Source organism: Perissodus microlepis, chromosome 20, assembly GCF_051167445.1.
Source record: "Perissodus microlepis isolate ML-2025 ecotype Zambia chromosome 20, ASM5116744v1, whole genome shotgun sequence".
Taxonomy (NCBI): domain Eukaryota; kingdom Metazoa; phylum Chordata; class Actinopteri; order Cichliformes; family Cichlidae; genus Perissodus; species Perissodus microlepis.
Genome location: NC_140480.1, coordinates 5,288,500 through 5,310,277, shown reverse-complemented (window position 1 = coordinate 5,310,277; position 21,778 = coordinate 5,288,500). Strand labels below are relative to the sequence as shown.

Genomic DNA, 21,778 nt, shown 5'->3' with positions numbered 1-21,778 from the left:
TTGAAATTTGTGTCTGAAAGGATTTTATCTGGATGAGAGGAAAGGGAGTGCTGGCAGGGTTGGAAGGGCAGGAAAGAAGGAAAAGCAGTCTCTCTCTCACACACACACACACACACACACACACACACACACACACACACACATTTGCATAACATCTATGTGCACATGTGCATGTCAGACTGGGGACACCAGTCATGTTAACAGGTTCTGACTCACCTCGCCCAGATCAGCAGGCCCTGGCACACTGCACGGCATGGACCCTCCTCAGTGGCAGGAGGGTCCAGCTCAGGGGCCGGGGCCACAGCCTCTGCCACTATACCAGGCCAGACAGGGATATCTGGACCTGCAGGTTAGAGCGAGAAGAAGGGGTGGGAGAGCCCGCGTGAGTGTGTGTTTCATGGTTGACTGGTATACCAGTCGCTGCCAGCCGCTGCTATTGCCTCTGGCACTGCTGTTTGCTCACTCTTACCCCGACTGCCTCCATCTCAAATCCCCACCCCCTCCCACCTTCCACTCATCCCTGCCATGACCATTACCCCAGCCAGTCTATTACTAGTCTTTCCCCAGTCTCTGTGCTCTCTCTCTCCCTGTAGTGACACCCTGCGCTTACCCCTCATCTCCTTCAGACACTGTCTCTGACTGCCTTTAAAATCACCCAAACACACGACGATGCTATTAATGAGCAAAAATTCCACTGACCAAATGAGAATACAGGAAGGAATTGGCAAATATATTAGCTTAATATAGATATTTTGACAGGTTAACCAGATCTATTGGAATAAAATTAAAAGTCACTTCACCAAAATAAGCTGCATTATAGTTTTTATGCATTTATATTTTAAAATGTTTACATGTCTTTTCTCCTGTTAGAAACTATATGATATGAAAGAACAGTTAGGATGAATTTGGCTTTGTACTTGTGTACTTTAAAGGTACATTTCTTTTTTAAAAGTTTTTAATTATTGTCCTGAATAATAAAGTTAAAGTTGTATATTTCTTATTAGAATTCCTGCTCCTTAATTTCCTTTGAGCCGATTAACTCGGAACTCTTTGGAAATACTCTCACTACCTCGGATCACAAACTAAAGGGTCATGTGTCATCGCTAAATGCAATTCTTACAGATTTAGGTTACCGTTTACCCCGTTCTTTACTCTTTGCACTGAAAAAAATCCAACCTCAGTTTAAGAAGTGCATATTTGTTTGTGGGTATGAAAGCGTGTGGTTTTTTGTTTGCAGTAGGTGCTTCTGTACCCTTTGCACATGTAGACACAGATAGTGTGAACTGGGCGTGTTTTATGTGTTTAGGTTTGGGGATTTTAGTACAGCAGAGGGAGGGGGAAAAGAACGGTAAGAAGAACATCCCCGGTCTCACAGCAACTTCAAAAGCTCTCCTTCCCCAGGATATTAAGCGACTGTGATGAAAAATTTAGCAAGCGTTAAATAAGCCGCTTTGAAGTGATCTGTTTTGGCTCAGCAGTCTCCAAATTTCCGTAGCCCCTCTGCAATAGCCATCTCGCTACAGAGAGGGAATAAAAGGAACAGTGTGTTAAGTGCAGAAGTTGTGGGGGACCTGGCTGGTTGGCAGAGGACCTGCCAACAGTAATTGGTGTGGCCAAAGACATGAAGGAACCACTGCTGTCGCTGTCCCCTTTTGTTGTTCTCTGGATCGTTCTCTCCTCATTTCACCTCTCCCTTCCCTGATGGGTCTTTTGCTGAGTCCCGTGAGTTGCAGGCAGACAGATGTTGCTCATATGTTTGAGGGTTTTTTTTCCTCACATGTGCGTGGGTGTAGCACAAATGTAACACAGTGGTGATACCAGGAAGTCAGAGGTTACTCTCGGGTCTTGACTCAGTTATTTTTTGCCCTCAATGACTTTTCCCATGGAACATGTGTTTAAAGGAGATGTCTCCTTTTAATATCAGTTTACCCTAAATATGCATGTATGTGAGTGAGTGTAGAAATCTTTTGAAGATTAACCTAAAAATGTACATACAGTACATTTTTTTTTTTTTTTTTACACTTCAGCCACCATAAAGCAAAGAATAACAAGAAGTGAATCTCTAATTTGACAATCACATTTCAATTCATTTCACATCGATCACTCTTAAAGCTATTATTTTAATTTTTTTTTCACAACTCCAGGTTTCAACATGCTCCAAATTAATTATTGGGGCAGAATAAGAAATGGGAGCCAGTAATGAGCCTGCTATAGTAACTCCATTCTGTCAAGGAACTAGGCTACCATTTAGTTAGTCAAGGGATCCTTCTTTGAGATTTTCCTTTTTTCCTCTTTGCTCATTACTTTAATTGTAATTGTAATCCTTTATTGGAGCTGTCTGCAGTAAAGGAGAGTTATGGTCCGAGTGGGGGCGCGAGCCATAGAGATATTTCATGATTATTGGGGAAGACGGTCACTAGGTGGCAGCCACTAGTTCGGCCTTGGTGTAATTACTGAGTGGGAAGTGATGGCAAGATATTCTGTGGGTGTGTGTGCGTGGATTTGTGTGGATTTGTGCGCCAAAGGTGGGGGAAAAGAGATTTCTTAAAAAGTAGTGCACTCCTTGAAAGAGAAAGGTCCGATCAACCCGATCAACTGCTATCTCATAGTCAATAGTCTCTGTATCCTGTCATGCTTACTGTAAACATGCGACACACTCTGCAAAAAGCACAGATCAAAGAGGTGTCGAAAGCGCCCGCCTTCGTGTTTTTGTGGTGATTCTAAATAAGTAAGTTCGTTTAAGATGTAATCTGCAAGCTGTATTCACACTGCAAGGTAGTGCAAGGTGATGTAATATAATGCGTAGTGGGGGTGGGGATTAAGTGGTTCGGCACTGTGTCTGTGTATGTCTCTGTGCCCGCACTTTTACAAAAGGAACATCTGCACGGCACAGTCGAGTTTAGTGGTCGCGGGGAAGTTTTCCCTTTGAAAAGCATCAAGGCTCAATTCTCTGTTTCACAGCGCTCATTGTGCATCATGCGCTGTTTGTTTCAGTGGTTAATGACACAGGAAGGGCCCTCCATTTTATTGTTGCTGTGTTGCACTTTTTCCCCCTCCTCGCCCAACCCGGCAGCCAGCCTCCTTAGAGGACTCTGTATGAATTCTCACTGTCATGTCCAAGGACGAGTGGCGCAGGGTCAGCTAATTGCTTTTATGATTATGATTTCACGTCAGATTTATCGTGCATGCTCGGAGCACATCTTCCAGGTCCTGCCGACGTTGCTGGCTTGGATGGGGGGGAAAATGAGTTTACAGCTTCTGGCTGTGACTTCTTGTTTAAGTGCAGGTCACACTTTTTGACTCATTAGAGTTGAACGCAGGGGGTGAATCACGGTGGCTTTTCCTGTAAAAGCCTCTGTTTTCTATGTCAGTAAATGTACTTGTTTTTCTCATATCTGGCCACAAAAGAGCATTTTCTTACTTGGCCTTCAACATGTGCTGAAGTTTGGAGGTCATGAGCGAGGAATGACACAGACAAAGATTTTGGTTTTTCTGTTGTTTGAACTTTTTATGAGCCATAAATCCCTCATCTTCGTTTCTGTTCGCAAATGAAATCATTACGCTTATTCCCCTGCAGAATGCCAGAATTATCAGTTGACTCCTTTTTGATGTTGGTGATGGTTCCACCCACCTCTTTGAAAGGGATGAGCACAGATGAGTCCAACCCATTTTATAAATTATTTTTATTTTGTGGTTTCTGCCTTGTGTGCTGAGCCGGACTAGATCCCAATTGCCAGCCCCAGACAATAGCGTTTTCAGTCTTTTGACGAAAGCGACGCAAGGCCTTCAATTCACTGTAAAGTTCCCAGTAAATGAAGAAGCAGCTGTTGCCACTGTATGTCAAAAATAAGCACCTTTTTTTTTGTAGATGGAGTTTAATGTCATAACCGTGGCTCTTGATTTGTTGCTGTAATTTGACCTCGCTCTGACCTTCCTGGCTGGGCCGCAGTGTGACTGGTGACAGATGCAGCCTGGGAATATGGTTTGGATAGTTTTCCAATGCGCAGAGGAATGTTGAAGTTAGTTTTACGCAAAGTTCATTTTGGAGACATATGTAAAGTCTGTGATTAAGCTGAATTCAATAAACTTTAATGAATACTTAGAACTTTATTTGTAGGGTTTTTTGTCTCTGCGAGTATATTAATGTAAACAGCATGGTAACAGAGCTGTAATTTCCTATTCTCCCACAATTTAGTGAACTGTCACAATATGTTTACTTAAGAAATGACAGAAATACGACACCAGTTTAATTACAGCGTAGTCATTTTGCCTCAATATACTTGGGAAAGTGGTCTTATTGAGCTGAGCTTCCTTTATACTCTCTATTCTGCTTTGTAATTACTTCGGCTTGATTTATCATCTTTTCTTTGTGTTTATGGTTGTAAACTGCTCGAGTGAGTAACTTGGTCTGAGAGTGGCTTGTCTCCTTGCAGCGAGGCTGGAAATCTCCTGATGAATCTGAGATGTCTCTGCTGTCAAGACTGCTCACATCGCTCTCAGCCTCCAATGTCACTTTCAAGGCATAATTACACAAGTTGTGTTGATTAGTATGAGAAGCAATTACAGTGGCTTTCCGCTGCAAATGGAGAATGTGATGGCTCTTGATTGACACGAAGCATCCTGGCTTTAATAAGTAAATGACTATGGTAATTCAGGTACTGAGACCCTTTGATTTGTCAGCGTCTTTCTCATTTTTGTGATGTCCTCGGATTTTAATGAACATGAATTTGATTGAATCCTCCTTCATTTCCCATGTCCCTGCACCTGTCTGTCTCTCCTATCAGTCCACTAAATGCTCTCAGATGGGAGTCGTATGCTTTCGGAGCCATCCTAAACAGTCCTGCTGCCGATGCTGAATTATCTTTCTTAATAAATTCAGAGCGTTAAAAAGAAAAAGAAATGGATATCCTGCAATTTTGGCACACTATTAAAAATGCCTTTTAGCATATCGTGCTTTCACAAGTGTAGAAATCAGAGGAAAAATTATTTGTAATTGACACTTTGGGGAACATTTTTTTTCTCTTTTTATCTTGCTTCCCAGTAAGTTATTAGCTGTTAATTTGTCGGCAAGCTCCCCTACAGCGCTAGATATTTGTTCAAATGCTGGGATCCCCTCAGTGCATTTGTAACTACACTTCTGAAAATGCTGCCCTGTCTAATTATGTAATATAATACTGCCTTTTAGGCAAGTTTCTTTTAATTGAATAATATTAGTGCTAACTAAGGATAAGCTATTGGAACGGCAATATTTAAAAGAGCTGTTTCTACCCTGTGTGAAATGCACAGTAGTGCAGTGTAGTACCACGGCAATACAGCAGTCTGTGTGTTTTAGGTATTTGAATAAGAGCCAAACATTTATGCTAAAATTTCATTGGCCTAACCCTCAGTCTCATATTTCTTTCTTTGTAAACCACGGTTGGCCTAATCAAGTAATTCCCTGTTTGTCTTAGTAACCCCCTATAGAGTCATACATGCATACATATAATAAAATAATTTGCTCTTGCACTCCCTATCCCAGCTGTAATTTATATGGATTGAATGAGTGCTGCATTGTGGAAAAGCACGAGTGGACCAAATGCTCGTTTGTCACCTCTAATAAATGTTAGAATGTAAATTATGAACTTATGCTTCAGATGTAAATGCACTTTATTCCAGTCCTTAATGTAAACAGACCACTCCAATACATTAAGGGGTATGGGGGAGGGCAGAGGGATATTAGATTTGGAGTTTTTGACTGTTTTCACAATCAATAATAAGCACAAAAGAGGCTCGATGGGGAACATTATAACATATCTGAAGTCGCCTTCATAAATTATTGCATGAAAGCAGGCTTGTACACCAAAAATGTAAATACATTAATGTTATTAATAATGTAGTGACTAATAGTTCTATCAAGACTGTAATAGCAGTTTAATGGAATATGACAGCAAGAATGTATTACACTTCGTACATTTAGATGGGACCTCACATGACATTTATCAGAGATTTCTGTAACAATTTTTTTGATTATTTTGTTAAGTTAATTGCTTCTTTTTTCCCCCCCCCGAACGTCTTCTCTGGGAGAGGGGGCAAAAAAACTGGTAATGGATATTAATTAATATGTGTCAGTTTTCAGGGTTTGATTAAAAATAATGAAAGCGAAATGCTAATGGGATTTCAGAGTTTCTCTGTGTGTGGCGCCCTGAGATTGTGGCTTTATCTGAGAAATCTGGAAAAAAAAGATAGTATGCTACTCTGTAGGCTAAAATGAAAGTGACAGAATATAGAAACTAAGATAAAATGGAGCTAAAATGGAGCACTTGAACGAAAATATTACGCTCCAATTAGACTTTAGAGGTGTGGCTTAGAAGTGTAATGCCAGTAAAAACTGTAATGTTTCTGGTTGGAAAATGAAACTGGATCCTTGCACCTGCAGTTAAAGAGATTAAACAGATTTTTTTCTTTTAATAAAAGGGCCAAGTGAATAAATCTGACAAGTTGCTGTGTGTTGGTAAGTTGTTTTTTTTTTTTTTTTTTTTCTAAAACATTTTCTTGCCTCAAAGTCACCAAATATGATTTTATTATTTTCTTTCTTTCTAGAATAGTCAAGGAGCTTGTGTGTGTTTTCATGTTATTTTATTTTAGGCCTCCCTTGTTAACCTTTAAAATTAAGCACTTCATCAGGCACTGGTAATAGGTAGACTCCTTCATCCAGAGTCTTCTTGTTTGTGTCTGTATTTAAAGGTAGAGAGCAACTGTAAACCGGGAGTCAAACAGACATTGACACAGTAGTTAAAAAAATTAATAAATTAAATTAATAAATAAATAGCCAATGGCACAACTGACAATTACCCAACACCTGGAGTGGCTCCCCTCCCCAGCATGTGCTTCAAGACTGTCAACTTCTTGTTAATGCAGTGATTAACAGGAAGATCGCATTTGTTTTCCTGTGCAGCTCTCCTGGCAGCAGCACTTTGCTTTCTCTTTGATTAAAATAGTAGATGGATGGATGCATTGTAGCTCTGTCATGAATTTCAAAAGAAAGGGTGACAAGGAGACGTTAGAAATGGAATAAATAGAGGCGAGGCTGAGGCCTTTCCGTCCTTTCCAGATTGTGTTTACTGTGGACTGTGGGGTTTTAAGCGAGGTATTGGCGGCCTGCAATCCTGTGGAAAGAGTCAGCCAACTCTGACAGTCGCCCAGCGGCCTTCGGTTGTCTCCAAATTTCACTCACTCGCAGATTTTTTTTTATTTATTTATTTTTCCCGCCTGTCTCTCCTTGTAGATTTTCTCCATTCTTTTAATGGCACTGCTACCTGTCTGTTCCCCCTCACATCTGTACGTGCTGCGTCATGGTTCCAAAAGTGTGTGGAAAGTGGTTTTGGGTATCATGGGGATGAGAAAAGGGGAAGTGAAGGGGCTTCGTCAAACAGCCTGTACTTTTAAAATACAGAGAGTGGCATTGTCGTGTGTTTTCTGTGTCAAGGTCGACAGAAAATGTCAGAACAGGTGTGCGTCTGCTGCTGAGCTGCTTGCCAACTCAGCCCCTTTTGCTGTAACACGCCACCTCGTGTGACATTATAGTGGTTCACTGTGGGTTGTCTCCTCTCTCTCTTTCTTTTGGAGGCGCATGGTAAAACATGTATTTTCCCCTGTCACTGCGTGACTTGATGTTCAGCTAAGATGGGTGTCGACGCCTAAACTTTGACCACTGCCTCTGATTGTCACGTAGTCATAAAGTGTTAAGATGTTGATTTGAGATCATAAATCGTATAAATTTATGTGCTGTATGAGAGTCTCTTAAGTTTAGATCACCAGGCAGCCATGTTGCAAAGCCTGAAAATTCTGTGTGTGCACTTCTCAAAAGAGAAGGATAACGTTTAGGCGGGGCATGTATGAACCAGATGTTACACATTTTATCGCTTTATCACGGTGACTTTTTATAACTCGCTCATCGTGTATCGTTATCTGGTTTACAAAGGTTAAACTAAATTGCTTTTTTTTTTTTATGAGCTGTCTTTTTTTTCCTCTCAGAGTTAAAAAAGAAATACAAGTGGTACTTCTTCTCTTCTCTGGCCCTGGTGATTGCTGTTTTTTGTTTGTTTGTTTTGTTCTGTTTTTTGCTGTCAGCACCCCACTCTTTATGGTTTTCCTACTCTCGAGGTTGGACTCTTAGCGGTGGTTGGATGCCTCTGGAAAAAAAGAGAATTAGCCAACACATTTCTTTGTCACTTAGTGTGATCAGGAGCAGACTCTTGCCGCTGCTCTCTTTCTCCAAAACCAAACGAAGGCCTGCTGGCTTAAGTTTCCTCCCTGGTTCGATGTTTATTTCAGCCTGACTTGTCTGCTACGGTAGATGTGTGGCCCATTGTCTTGGCAAGTGTGTCTAAATGTTTCTGACAGGTCTCAGTGAAAGACAGGCCGCAAGGGTAAACTGCCAACCCCACCCCTCGTATGCCACTTCTGCTAGCCCTGGCCAGTAGATGGCGATGTTCATCTTTCCTGGCTCTGTGCCTTCCTTGGCGCGTCTCCCTTTACACCATCCTTCCCCTCTCCTCTCTGTGGAACTCACTGAGGAAAGAGGGGTCTAACCCTGTATGCAGGGTCATGCCACCAATTCCTGGTCCCCTTTGAAGACCATGAAATTGCTGATCCAAGACACATGATTAGTGCATTCAGCCTATTGACTGGAAAAGGGTTGACACACAATTACAATGTCACTGGAATGTCACAATCTGTCTAGTTGTCTTTCTGAGCATAGGCTCATCCAGTGGCACAGTGTACCCAAGAAGGAATAATTTGATCAATAAAAGGATACCTCTCTCTCTCTGTTGTCACTGGTCTCTCTATTTTAGTTTTATTAGTCAATTTGGCAGGCAAGCAGGACTGCACACAAAACTGATGCCAACTCGCTGCATCTTCGCCGCAGCTCTCGGCTTTATTTGCCTATCGTAGTGCTTCAGTTGTATGCATTGCAGGATGTGTGTGTATGAGTTTGTGTCCATGGGTGGGTGCTTCCTCAGTGAGCAGAGCAGTTTTGGATGAACAGAGGAGGATAGGCTTGTCACTGTAAGTTGCTTGTGACGGAAGCAGCTCTTCTCCTGACACCACAACACAACTTCTGTGGTGTGTCGCTTGGACACAAGCTTCACGTTGTTTGCTGCTGGTGCCGCTTGCATTTTGCCTCAATCAACTAATTGAATGTGAAAGGCCGGCAGGCCCTGATGATGTGAAGGACAACACACAGAGCAGTGGCAGGTTTAAGAAAAGACCCTGTGCTTCTTTATGTTACCGTAGCAAATTGCGTCTCTCATTTCTCTTTACCGAAGAACTGAACTTATATATATGCCATATATAAATATGCCATAATATAAATGTTTGGCCATTTTGTGTTAACCTCAGTGTAGATTTTGTTATGAAATTTGCTATTTTAAAACGTTCCATAAAAACACTACAGTGTTTGTGTTTTGGTTTTTTCATAACAGCCAAACCACTTTCTGTTGCTTTCCATTCATCTAAGTTTTTATTGTAAACTCTACTGTTTATTGTTGTTAAACCATACATGAAACTCTTGCTGCTTTGTTTATTTTGTTTGTTTATCTTTTTGATTTTTCAAAAACATTTTAATGATACATTTTAAATCAGCAAGAAATGATCAGAAAGTTTCTGACAGTTTAGTGTCTTTTATTCTATTTTAAAAGTTTTTCTCGTATATTTGACTGGAGTCATTTCTAAACAGAACATTTTTCATACTCGACGCATTTACAGACCACATTATGACCACATTTTCTTTTTGCTACGCTGTGCGTAGATAAAGTTGCGTTGTGAGCATTTTCATGTTTTGAAAACGGTCACTGAAAAGCACACGGAGCTGCTTGTCACACAATGTCATCACTGACTGCGTAAGAAAGAAAAAAGAAAAAGCTTCGAATTACAGGAAAGAGCCACTGCATTAAAGAACAAAGGAGATCGATGGCAGTACATTAAATTTTATGCGAATGAAAAAAAAAATCAACTAATTAAAATTGATTACTCCTGCTTTGTAAATGTGTTTCTGAATTAAATTATTGTATGAAAACATTTTGACCAATCGAGGAGCTGAGGAAGTATCCATTACTGGATTGCAGCTGAGAAGGGGCTGGAATGTTTTGTGGTAGCTAAGTAGTTTGTTGTGCTCCGCTGCGACTCGCTTCTTGCACCCCCACTGCTAAAGTGCCATGGGTTAATCTCTGATGACCCTCATCTCTGAGAGCAGCTTCAAACTCATGGTTTGGGCCTTTTACCTGAATTAAAAGGAATGTATAGGGCTAGGCAGTATTTTTGCCCAAAGTAAGTGAAAGTGAGGTGTCACTCACAGAGTCGCACGTCTTTAGTCATCAGGGCTCTCGGGGCTCTCGGAGCCCCACTGGGGATGTCCTCATCTAAACAGTCATCTGTCTCACTAGTTTAGCAAGGGCAACCCCAGGCAGCACGACTGACAGTTGCACATTAAGAAATGTCAGATTCGGCTTTATGGCGTATCTGTCAAGCTAGTTTTGAATTGGCCGAGTGCCACCTGTTTGTCTTCATGTTTAGATCTCGCAAGAATAAACAAAGCGCATGACTTTGTTGTTGCTTCATGTTCCGTTAAAACACGTGGCAGCTTCAGCTACTTTCTTATTCTGCTCGTTCTGCAGAATGAGGATATTTTTTTTTACCCTGTACAACCGGCTCTTGAAAGAAGTTCAATTATTTTGCAAGTCAGTAAAAAAAGAAGCCAATAAAACATTTTTCTCTCTTTTTTTGGGGGGGACAATTGTGAACTTAAAGTTTAAAGGAAGTGAAACATTTCCAGCAAATTAAACACAGTTTTGAAAGTTTTACACTTTTCTAAAAATTGCTTGTATTTCGAAAATAACAAGGCAGCTTCCCCCTCACCCCTTCTTTCTCTTTGACAAGCGTAGCGTTATTCACAATATCATATTAAGTGCGTTTTTACCTTTTTGTCAGTGGCCTTGTCGAATACAGTCTACTGCGGCCCTCGGTTTTTCTCACCACTAAACCACTCAACTTTTCCATGTTTGTGATGTCAGAACTTTGATAGGGAAATGCTGCTGAATGGAAAGTTTGTTCTCTATATGCAGTGGTCTTGAAAGAAAAAAAAAAAAAGCTCAATTTCCGTCCACCAACCCCCCCTTTACAAAAATTGCATAATATGCTTTTGATGTCATGATCGTAGCCTTGCCCATGGCTCTGACACTGATACAGCGCATGTTATTTTTAAACCTTTGCATAGCAAATGTCAATGAAGTTTTCCATGACCCTTTTTCATCTGCTGAAATGTTGACTCTGACCTTTAAATTTCAAAAGTTAGGATAATTCAATAAAGATTGACCACATTTCAGAGTGTAACACACAAAACGCCAACCCGCCAACGTGTGAACAGATGCAAAGTAGTTTAGAAATGCCCACGTTTAACCAGTAACCCTTTATCAGATTTTGCTTATGCTGAAGACAAGTTTCGGTAATTGCTTCTCATTTCATTTTGTAACGTTCTTCTTTGAAACTTCTTTGAAAAAGCACTGCACATGAAGGGACAAGCAACAATGAGTGAGAAATGAAGGGTTCTTTTTGTACAGTCATTGTTAGAAAGATTCGTCTCCAGCAGGGCCCTTGAAGCTCCTGGAGTGTCTGAACAACTGTGGATGTTAGCTAAATGGCCAGCTCCGCACCTCACTTCCTGATGTCTCTCAGGGTCAGTAATTCCCTATAGCTGTTCCCAAGTGGCCTTGCTTTCTCCACTAAAGGTCACATTAAGGCAAGAAGGTTGTCACAATTAGAAGGGCATTTAAAGCTGCTCTTTTAAAAAGATTAAAAAGCACTGTTGGCCACATCAAGCAGTCAGGCAACTAAAGGAAATACAATAATTGCATTAAAAGTTAATTCCTTTCTGGCAGGGCTCTAATATCAGAAAGGTATTGGGTTAAGTCATTTAAGACAGCTGCCCCTGATAGCAGATCATCCATGAAAGCACCAAATTAATATAGAGCTTCATTTTTCGCAGTCTCTCACTTTCTCCTGCTTTTGGTCCTCCAAACGTGTGTTTGGGGGGGAAATTTGAGACTAGCTTAACACAATTTTTGTTCATGTCTATCAGTCTGTTATTATATCAGGGGCACTTCTCCACAAATGTACAGGCCAGGGCAATTTGGAATGAATTGATTCACACTGAGCCCGAATTCTATACTTGCTAATGATTTCCTTTTAGACCCTCAATTGCACCCCCACCCAGCTTCTAGTTCCTTCAAGTCCTGCAAATCTTTTCAATGTTGCAGACAAATTGTGTACATATTTTTGCAGAACAGATAAGGAGCAAAGAGTTGCTCAGTACATGCCAGTCATTTCCTGTTCAAAAATGTAAAAAGTTGATGTTGCACTCTTCTTTTTTTTTCGTCTTCTTCTTTTTTCTTTTCTTTTTCTTTTTTTTTTTTTTTGAATTGTTTGAAGTGTTTTAGATAAGAATATGTGATACCATGAGACTGTGGATGGAAAATCTTGAGTATTGGTTTTTGGGTTTTTTTTAAACTCTGGTATGGTATCTTTTATCAAAGTGTTCTTGTTTATTCCAAGAATGTTTGCAACCCTAAAACTGCATTTTTACCGTATTGCACAGTAATTGCTCGATAAGTAGTGGTTTGAGTTGGCCTAAATAATTCAGACTGAAAACACAAATCTTTTCTCTCTTCTCAGATTTCTTTTTAATTTCTTGTGGTTAAAATTCTGGTTACTTTAAAACTGAAACTAGCTACAAATACAGAAACCAGCCCAAATGATCAATTGTAAGATATACCACGAACTGGTGTCTGATGATCGAAAGTCTGAATTTCCCAGATGCTCACACCTGCTCTTGAATTCCTGTAAAATATCCATAGGTGGGTCTTACGGTATATTATGGTTAAGTGCCGTTACTAGTTGGGGCAAAAATATACAACTGGTTACAAGGATTCCCTCAGGCGTCTATCCATGCAGTTCGAACGTAATTGGATTGCAGCCTCATTTCTCACAATTCAAGGTATCGCAGTTGTAATTTTCAGACAAGTGCAGTGCAAATTCTTGTCCAATTCAAACTCAATAACATTTCTATAATCTTGTCCGTTCATCAAGTTCACTCTCTTTAAGTGTGTTGGTTAATGTTATCTCTTTCTGTGATTGAGTTTTCACCTCTTTTTCGGCTTTACCTGACACTTTATTGGTTATCTGGTTTGCAAAGATTATCGCTCTTAACATGGAGCACTCTGGTGCATTAGGAGTTGAACCTTTACAAGAGGTATTACAAAGAAGCCTAATTGTTCTTCGCACCAAAAATCATTTACCAGTTTCCTGCAAGGAAGGAAATTCACCTAATTTCTGTTTTAGTTATTTATGCTGTCTACTCAAATGCGCCTTGTACTGTTATCCATCTTACCCCCGCCCCCCTAAAAGCCCCAGTTGTGTGCTACCCAACACTATAACTGGGGTGATCCATAAGTCAATAACAAGACTGAAATCTGTGCAATGTGGTTATAATTGATTGAGATGTCTGGATGGAACTTGTGCAAAGCATCTATGTCATCTGCTAAGAAGTGCATTTTTCCTCTCCCTGAAGATCTACCACAACAGTTTTAACCAAATGGACATTTGCCTCATTAGTTTGCCGCTGAGCTAGCTGCGGTCCTTACTAAGATGTCACACTTACGCCTGTTAACGCTGATACAATTTTCTTGTCAATATTGTGCTACTGAAATTTTAAGCGAATGTAAACAAGGACTGCTCATTCAGCATATTCTTTCCCTGTTAGGTCATTACCTCTCAGCGGGTCTCCTGTATATAACTCTGTTATTTACCGTAATAAATATTGGAGTATTAGATTTTAGTGTGTTTATTATCTCTAGTTTCCGCCATTACCACATGCTGTGTCTTGTGGTAATGGCTCACTGACTTGGACAGTGAGCACCTTGCAAGAACTAGAGTGATTTTTGTCTTTTTTATCAAAGGGATATTTTCTCTGTGTTTTCACTGTATCTTTTGGCTCAGAACATCAGTTACGGGGTCACCATGCAAATGGTTTAATCTGGTTGTCACAATGAAGGTTCCGGGTGACTGGCTTTAATAAGCCCTCAGCATATATAGAGATCCAGGAAATTCCGCACCTCTTGCATAACCCTTGTGTACATCAAGGTCACCGTGGTGTCCCAGTGAAAATGTAGATTAGTGTCTACATCAGTTGTGGCAGCGATCTCATGAAATCAAAGTGTTGCATTTTAATGAAAGGTTCACTGGGTTGTATAAAGAAGAAATGTTATTATAATTCAGATGTTCATTTTAGGTTTGTTTGTAATCCGCGTTTGATAAGTTTCTTAAAGATGCCCTGTATGCTATAATTCTCTACTGTACTGTGTGCTTGTGACAGAAATCTCACTTTTTAAACAGCTTCACTGCCACTCCTACCACTTGGACAAGTTAAACTGCAATTCTTTTGGATTGAAACAGGTTCTTAGTATATGCAATGCATTACCCAAAATGAATTACCACTGGCAGGGCGCTCAATCACTTTGTATCTTTCAACACTAAGAGAAAAGAAGAGTAATCAAAACCTTTCAACCTATTAGAGGGATGACTTTTACAATTGAATCACGGGGACCACAGGTGCGATAATAAGTCATCGAAACCTCCTCTCTAGTGTGTTTCCCCTTTCTCTGTGTTCTTACATATTTATCTATTTTAGGAGGCGCCACTTCATGGCGCCCACTTCAAATTTATGTTTTAATGCCATTTGAGGAAGATTTTTTTCCCTCCCTCCAATTCTTGGAAATGCATACTGGGGTGGAAAATTAAGGTGCATCTCGAAGGAAAACATAATAGAATCGATGAACGCAATGCACTTAAAACTACTGGTGTTCTGATGCTATTTAACGTTCTAGTGCATTAACGTTTCAAGTCATTACAACATTCAGGCTGGGTGATTTGATCATGGCAGGTTTTTAACTGGAAGAATTACAGAAGTTTTCAGCCTAGGATTCTCAAGTTATTAGATACAAATGATCACCTCTGCATTAAGTATAGATTTTCTTCCACTCCGCACTTAAGAATGGAAGTTTGTCTTTAAGAGGGTAATAGCAAATTAAGCTCCATACTCCATTTGTCCAGCACTCTTGATGGACTAATTTTATAACTGCTGATTTGGTCATTCCCCACATTTAGCTGGAAAGTGGTCAGGTGGTCTTTTTCCTCACTGCTGGGTGTGGGGGGAGCGTAAAAGCAACTATCAAATGGAATCCATTTAAGGTTTTTCTTTTTTTCCTGTGGGGTTGGACTGATAATGAACCTTTTTCTTAAAGAAGGTCTAGACTGTTGTTTGTGCTGTGAAAAGCATCAGTTTGCTGCAAAGCTTATCTTCTTCCTCTGTTATATCATTACGAGGGATTAAATCACATTTGTCTCTCCCCAGATTACCACTGCTGTACAATTTCTACAGAACCCAAAAGTACATCAGAGTCCCTTGGCCCTCAGAAAAACCTTCTTGAAGAAAAAAGGTGAGAAACTTCTCATTTGCTTGATTTATGCTGAAAGCTGAAAGCTGTGAACAGTATACATAATTTGGGGGAAAATGGCTGTGGTATTACAATCCATATGTTTATTCACAAAATGCGGTTGGCAAAGATACATATGCTATTTTTTGTAAGATCATTCTGTTGGGGTCAAAGGTTGTGGCCATGGATCTTTGCCTTCAGGGGGGTCTAATAGGGGTCGATTTAGCTTCAGAGAGCATGATTCAGGCTCTGTGAATAAATGACACACCAGTCTGGATGCTCCTTTGGGTTCAGGAAAATTAATATTGACAAACTCCCTCTGCATTTTCAATGGAATTATCAATATTGCCTTCCAGCATTTTAACCCTTTTACTTAATTTAACAGTTATCGTAAATTTGAGGCACGGCACGAGGAGGTTTTCTAAGCAGGGGAGGTTGGAATGTTTGCTGGCTCTTCACTTTCTTTGCAATTCATTGAGATATTTCTAACACACAGTAGAATATTGTTTGTGCAATAAAAGTTGCAAAAAGCTATTACTCTGAACTCATTTAAGTCAGTTCAATATAATGCAGCAGTAGAGCTGCAGTGTTATGCCATGTATTTATAACAGTCAGCCTATGGCTGAGCTGTAATAGTATGTACAGTGTGTGTGTGTCTTTCACCTTGGATAAACGCTTTGTGGGGAGTGTTTTTATTTAAATTTGCAGTGAGACAGTTCAGTGTGTGGGGACTGTACTTGTACAGCGCTTAGGGACTTTGCATTCAGCCAAACAGTGAAAAGTGAGCCTAAAAGCTCTGTGACTAGGAAAGGTAACCCGAAACCAAATCCATGGTTGCCGGCTGCTACTACACTCATCTCATATGGCTCTCTTGATATCATTTGAAATGTATTTTTTTTGTCTTTTTCTTTCATTATTAACAACTAAGGCATGTTATCAGTCTGCTGTTGGTTAATTGAAATGTAACAAGGCCTCATTATTGTCAAAGGATGCCATGCTGCACCTTATTTTCTTCTTACTTTCAGCCTTGATGCAAACTCCACGGAGCTCCACTATCCAAATCGGTTTGCTCTTACTGCACTTTAAGTCCATGAAATATGTATGATGCTTTAATGCAGATTTATTTTGGAAAATCGGTTCCGCTGTAGATCTAAACAAGAACTCTGGATTTGCATAAGGACATCGATCTTACACAGAGAGAGATGGGAGATATGGGCAATGAAACACTAAGCACAAAGTATGTTTGCACTGGATAACTCTTGACTTGTACAGTCATACAGCAGTGAACCTGGAAGTTGTTTAAATCCAATACTCAAGCTTTGAGATTTCTCCTGTTTCAGGAAAAAGCTCTACTGTTACTATCGTGCTTTATTAAATCAGTTGCTTTGTGTTTTTGTGATTTTATTTAAGTACAGTAATTTTTTGTCTTAGAAATCGACGTTGATCATATTACAGGAAATTATGTCAGGAAAAGGCTTTTTTTAAGCTGCGCTTAAAACATAGATATTGCACCGCAATGCCGCTTAGTAAGGAACTAATCTTAGCTGACTGCTAAAAATAAAAGTAAAGTGTACTTTAAGTGATGAATCACCTGTCAGACCTTTTTCATCAGTATACCACATTTCCTGATTGAAATATTTCTTTGTGGGTATTTAAACAAAATAACTTTATCGTGCCGGTGTTTGTGTTAATTCATAAATTATTGCTGTGAATTGCACTTCTGGGTTACATTCATAATAACAAAATAAAATGAAGCATCAGTACAAAATATCTTTTAGCCTTTGTTCATCTTCTCAGAAGCATCGACATCAACACTGACAAGAATTTGATTTTGAAACTTTCCATTTTCCTCCCATAAAACACGTTGGTAAACTGAATCAGATTAGTAATCTTGTTCATTGGTGACTGCTTGCTGAGCCACAATAAGCTTTTATACAGGCGGCAGCAGGCCAGTGCTCAGACTTTTGCATGCTCCTGTACCCAGCATGTATTGTCCTTTCAACCTTTTGACAAAGAAACTCAATCATCATCCTCCTTCTCCCACAGTCACCACAGCAAATGTGTCAGTCTTAATTTCTAATACAGTTTAATGTCATATTTATGTAAATACTTCTGGATTTTACTCTATATTAACAGCCAGAAATGTCAAAGCACACATAAAATGAAACAATACCATCTCCTGGTAGAGTGGAATTTAAATTGGATTCCTCTTGCTGCCAGTACTTACGCTGGACAGCTGATGAAGGGGAAAATAGGGCCCACTTTGATTGCATGTTGCAGAATCTTTACACAATAATCTCAGTCGTGCATATTATTTCCCAGCGCATTTGTGCCCTAATCTGCACTGAAGGATGCCTCTCTGGTTACATGTCTGTTTTTTCCAAAGAGAGCCTAATAGTGTGGTTTATTTCAATATTCATTGAAAAATATAATTTTCTGTTTTCCTTCAACTGTCAATTTCAGGGTATGAATTGGCAATTATGCAGTCCAATATTTCAAGCTGCCCTTCTCAAGTCCTTGAAGTTGAATAAACTGGCTGAAATATTGAAACTTTGTCACTTTGATGTAATATAAATCAAGATTTAAACCCAGAGATGCTTTTTTCCCCCGTCTTTTACAGAGGAGTGAGGAAGTGAATTGCATTTTAAACTGTCATACCGCAATCTTGAAGCAATTTTGCCTTAGTCGTTGACTGCCAAGATCAAGTAAATTTTATTGTGTTTGAGTGAAATATAATGCGCTAGACTCTCATCTAGTGAATTGTGCCATCTATGTCTTCTTCAATTAACAGATGCAGCAACTAAAGAGCATTGGGCCTCCACTTTGGCACCACCATTTAACCCAGACAATTAGCAGTTACACACATAATTACCAAAAAAAATCAAATTCTCAGGACAAAGTCAACAACATTTTCCAGTTCTCAGTGTGTCACTTTGACCGTGGGACCTAAGGTGACATCACCCAGCCGCTCCTAGTTTGACAAACCGAAGGTAATTTGTTTTGGAAAGTAAACACAGGGAGTGTACATACTTGCTGCAGTACAGGTAATTTCAGCATGTGAAACGGGTACAGGGCATTCGGAGTTGGTGAGATATAAATGATGGCGTGACTGTTTTTATTTATTTATTTTTTTAATAACGTCTCAGTTGTTATTGAGTTGAATAAATAACCCTAAGAGATTTCACCCTGAGAAGTGGGTCAGTGATGGAGGGTCAGGGGAAACAGAGGTAGGCTTTTGGTCTATTACCATACCTGCTATGGAGGTAAGAGTAAGGTTCATCATCCCAGATATTAATAGGATGCTGTTTGTAAGTGGGGTTATGTGACTCACCTCTCGGACAAAAATGACAATGACCAAGGCCTGCATGGAAGGTAAAGGGATTGATGTGGTTATAAATTACTCCACGGCGCCACCTAGCCTAGGCCTTGCCCACTTTGTCATCACTACAAGGCGATAAAGCAGGGAAATGAGAGCAGAGTCCCCTTTTTTAATACATAAATGAATACTCTATGAGAATGGTCATTATTTAGGGGCAATGTTCAAGCTGTTGAACAGAACCAAATGACATGTAGAATCTCCCTCGGCAGTATAGCTTGGGAAACGGTTTGAACCTCTCCTTAATAACCCATTGACCTCCATCTATTTATGACCCCTGGCTTGCATTTTTTTTCCATAATATTCAAAATGTAAGTAATTTTCACTCAAGGGCAACTTCATAGTTCAGGCCTTGGAGGACAGCGAAAAAGGCATTCACCTTTTACCACACAAAATATTTCAGTAAGCAATTCTTATAATTGGCTGTCCAGGCTAGGTCTTGACCCATAAAGTCCAGAAGTGCCAGAATTGGAGAAATAGATTTAATGCTAGCGCCCTGCTGCCTCTTTGCCCTTAAAAAATACCCAGAGAATATGAGCCAGTGAAAATAGAGCTGTAAATAACCTGACGAGCAATGGGTTTTCCTTTAAATAAATACCGATCAGGTTTATGTTGAAAGACAATAGAAAACGTAGCCCAGATATGCAGTTTACAGTATTTATAGCTGTAATATCGAGGTGCCAGCACCGTAATTTCATGCCCCAATGAGAATGGCAAGGTCAAAGCAAATGCTTTGGCAGAGCATCTGCTAATACGGTGACTCATAAACAGGCACTGCGTGTATCAGGTGCACCAAATAATACAGTATAATGAAATACAGAATAGCTTTCCATTATTGTTGTTTTTTATGGTGTCGTCATTAGGTGTAATTTATGTCTTAAAAAATTCATCTCCCCACAGGTCGATCTGAAATGGGGGTCCAGGGGTCATTCCACAGGTTTTGGAACCCATAATAAATTTCACAATCCCTTTTTTGTCTTTTCCTTTTATATGTAAAACTCACTTTCACCTTGTTCCTTTTTCTTTGGGATCTGAGGGCTCTTTTGTTTGCTGTTGTCTTCCCCCACGGCAATAAACAGATCAGAGCCTCAAACACAACTTAGCAAGCTGTAATTTCACAGGAAATCAGCTTTTGGAATTTCCAGGTATTTTATTTTGATGTTGGGTAAAAAACAAAAACCTTTCATTTGCTGCGTAAACAACATCAAAGATGTGAAGAGCTATTAACATGTACATATATTGGTCTCAACAGCAGCCTAAATGTAGTTTTTTGTTTCCTTTTTAAAGACCTTGAATTTCAAGGTGAAGGGAAATTTCCTTTTTTTGTCTCTTTTCTTTTGTTTTAATACATCTTGTTTTATTTGGTGAAACTGAGATCATCGCATGTCTCACTCAATAGTCTGTCACCATGTAGTCTGCTGCGGTCAGATGAAACAGGAGTCCAGGGACACATTATTGCTTATTTGACAGTGCAGTCTGACTGCACAAACTCAGCGCATGGCGCTCACCACTTCCTGGCACTCGGGACCTGCTCTGCTACAGGCTGGCCAATATTTGCCTTCAATTATTCAACAATTTTCATGGCCATTCCTTTGAGCATTTAAATAGGTGACTGGAGGGACCTCTCTTGGCATAAGCTTTCTGCTAGATTATCACAGGATTTGTTATTCTTTTGGCCTGCGGGTACATGCTCAAGTGTGAATTCAGATTTGCTTCACAGTTAAACACTTAAACAGGTATTCAAATGGGAGGACTTGTTTCTCTTTTCCTTTTTGTTTGTTTTAAATCACATCTTGTCCACCTTCAGAACTGAAACTTTCTGCTTTACATTTGACTTCTCATAAAACTATCAATCCACATGGAGGTTATTGTATGCTATCTCGTATAGGCCACTCTGGAGGTCAGTAGAAGAACTGTTATATCTCTGTGCAGATACTGTTCTGTTAATGAAAACTTGAAGCAGTCACTTGAAATACTGCATACGAACACTTTCCGTTCTCTCAATATCTCTGAAAAGATGGAGGAAGCATTAGGCAGCGCATGTGAGAAACTAAATCCTGAGGGAATAGTTTAAGTAAAAGACTCTTTTACAAATCTGATTGTCTATCATTAAGTAAGTGAAATTACAGAAGGAAGTAATGGCTAAAATCTTGGAGAAGAAGTATAAAAACTTCTAATGTAAATTGTGTTGCTTCTTCATTATAAGGTGCTTTTCTCTATCTAAGAACTACAATATGTTCCAGTTTTGGTTTTTTTTGTCTTCAGCTTTCTCTTACTTGTTCTGCTATAAATGTGTTTTTTTCCCCAGCATGTTTCATCAAAAGTTATAATTATTTTCTTTGTTTAGAGTAAGATGCTCATTAAAAGATGAGACCCACAGCAATGGCAGCATATGGTGGCGGAAATAAAATCCTTTCTTGCCACAAAAGGAGATGTTCATATTAGATTTTTTTTCCTCCTCCCCTCTGATTCTCCATCGGGGAGCCCTTTGCAATTTAATCATCACTAAAATCATTAAAAAGATCTGAAGATTAAATTATATTGGCATTTGCAAAATTATGTAATACATTTACATTACAATGAAGAAATTAAAATAATGCATTTTCACTGTCTGGGGTGTATGAAATCTCCACATGGGAAATATAACTGGAGAAGTGGACAGACTCTTATTTTCTTTGCCTTTGGTGGCAGTTAATAGGCTAGCAGAGTTTCAGATTTCACTGTGTGAACCTTTCCGCACTCTCTTCCTTTGATGGATGTCCCTGAATCAAAAACTCTCGCTGGGATTTCCGAATTATGAAATGAAAATACATTTTTGAGAAAGAGTCTTTGTGAAATTGAATGAGATTTGACATACTTTCTCTAAATTCTACTT

The 21,778-nt window shown here is 39.6% G+C and overlaps 1 protein-coding gene across 1 annotated transcript in view; it reads left to right on the top strand.

Moving 5' to 3' along the window:
• Nucleotides 1-21,778, top strand: part of pex14 (peroxisomal biogenesis factor 14) — a 45,343-nt gene that overhangs the window by 3,425 nt on the left and 20,140 nt on the right. The window contains exon 3 of the mRNA XM_084916954.1: nt 15,446-15,530. Within this exon, the coding sequence (XP_084773080.1) occupies nt 15,446-15,530 (85 nt within the window). The remainder of the gene's footprint in view (nt 1-15,445; nt 15,531-21,778) is intronic.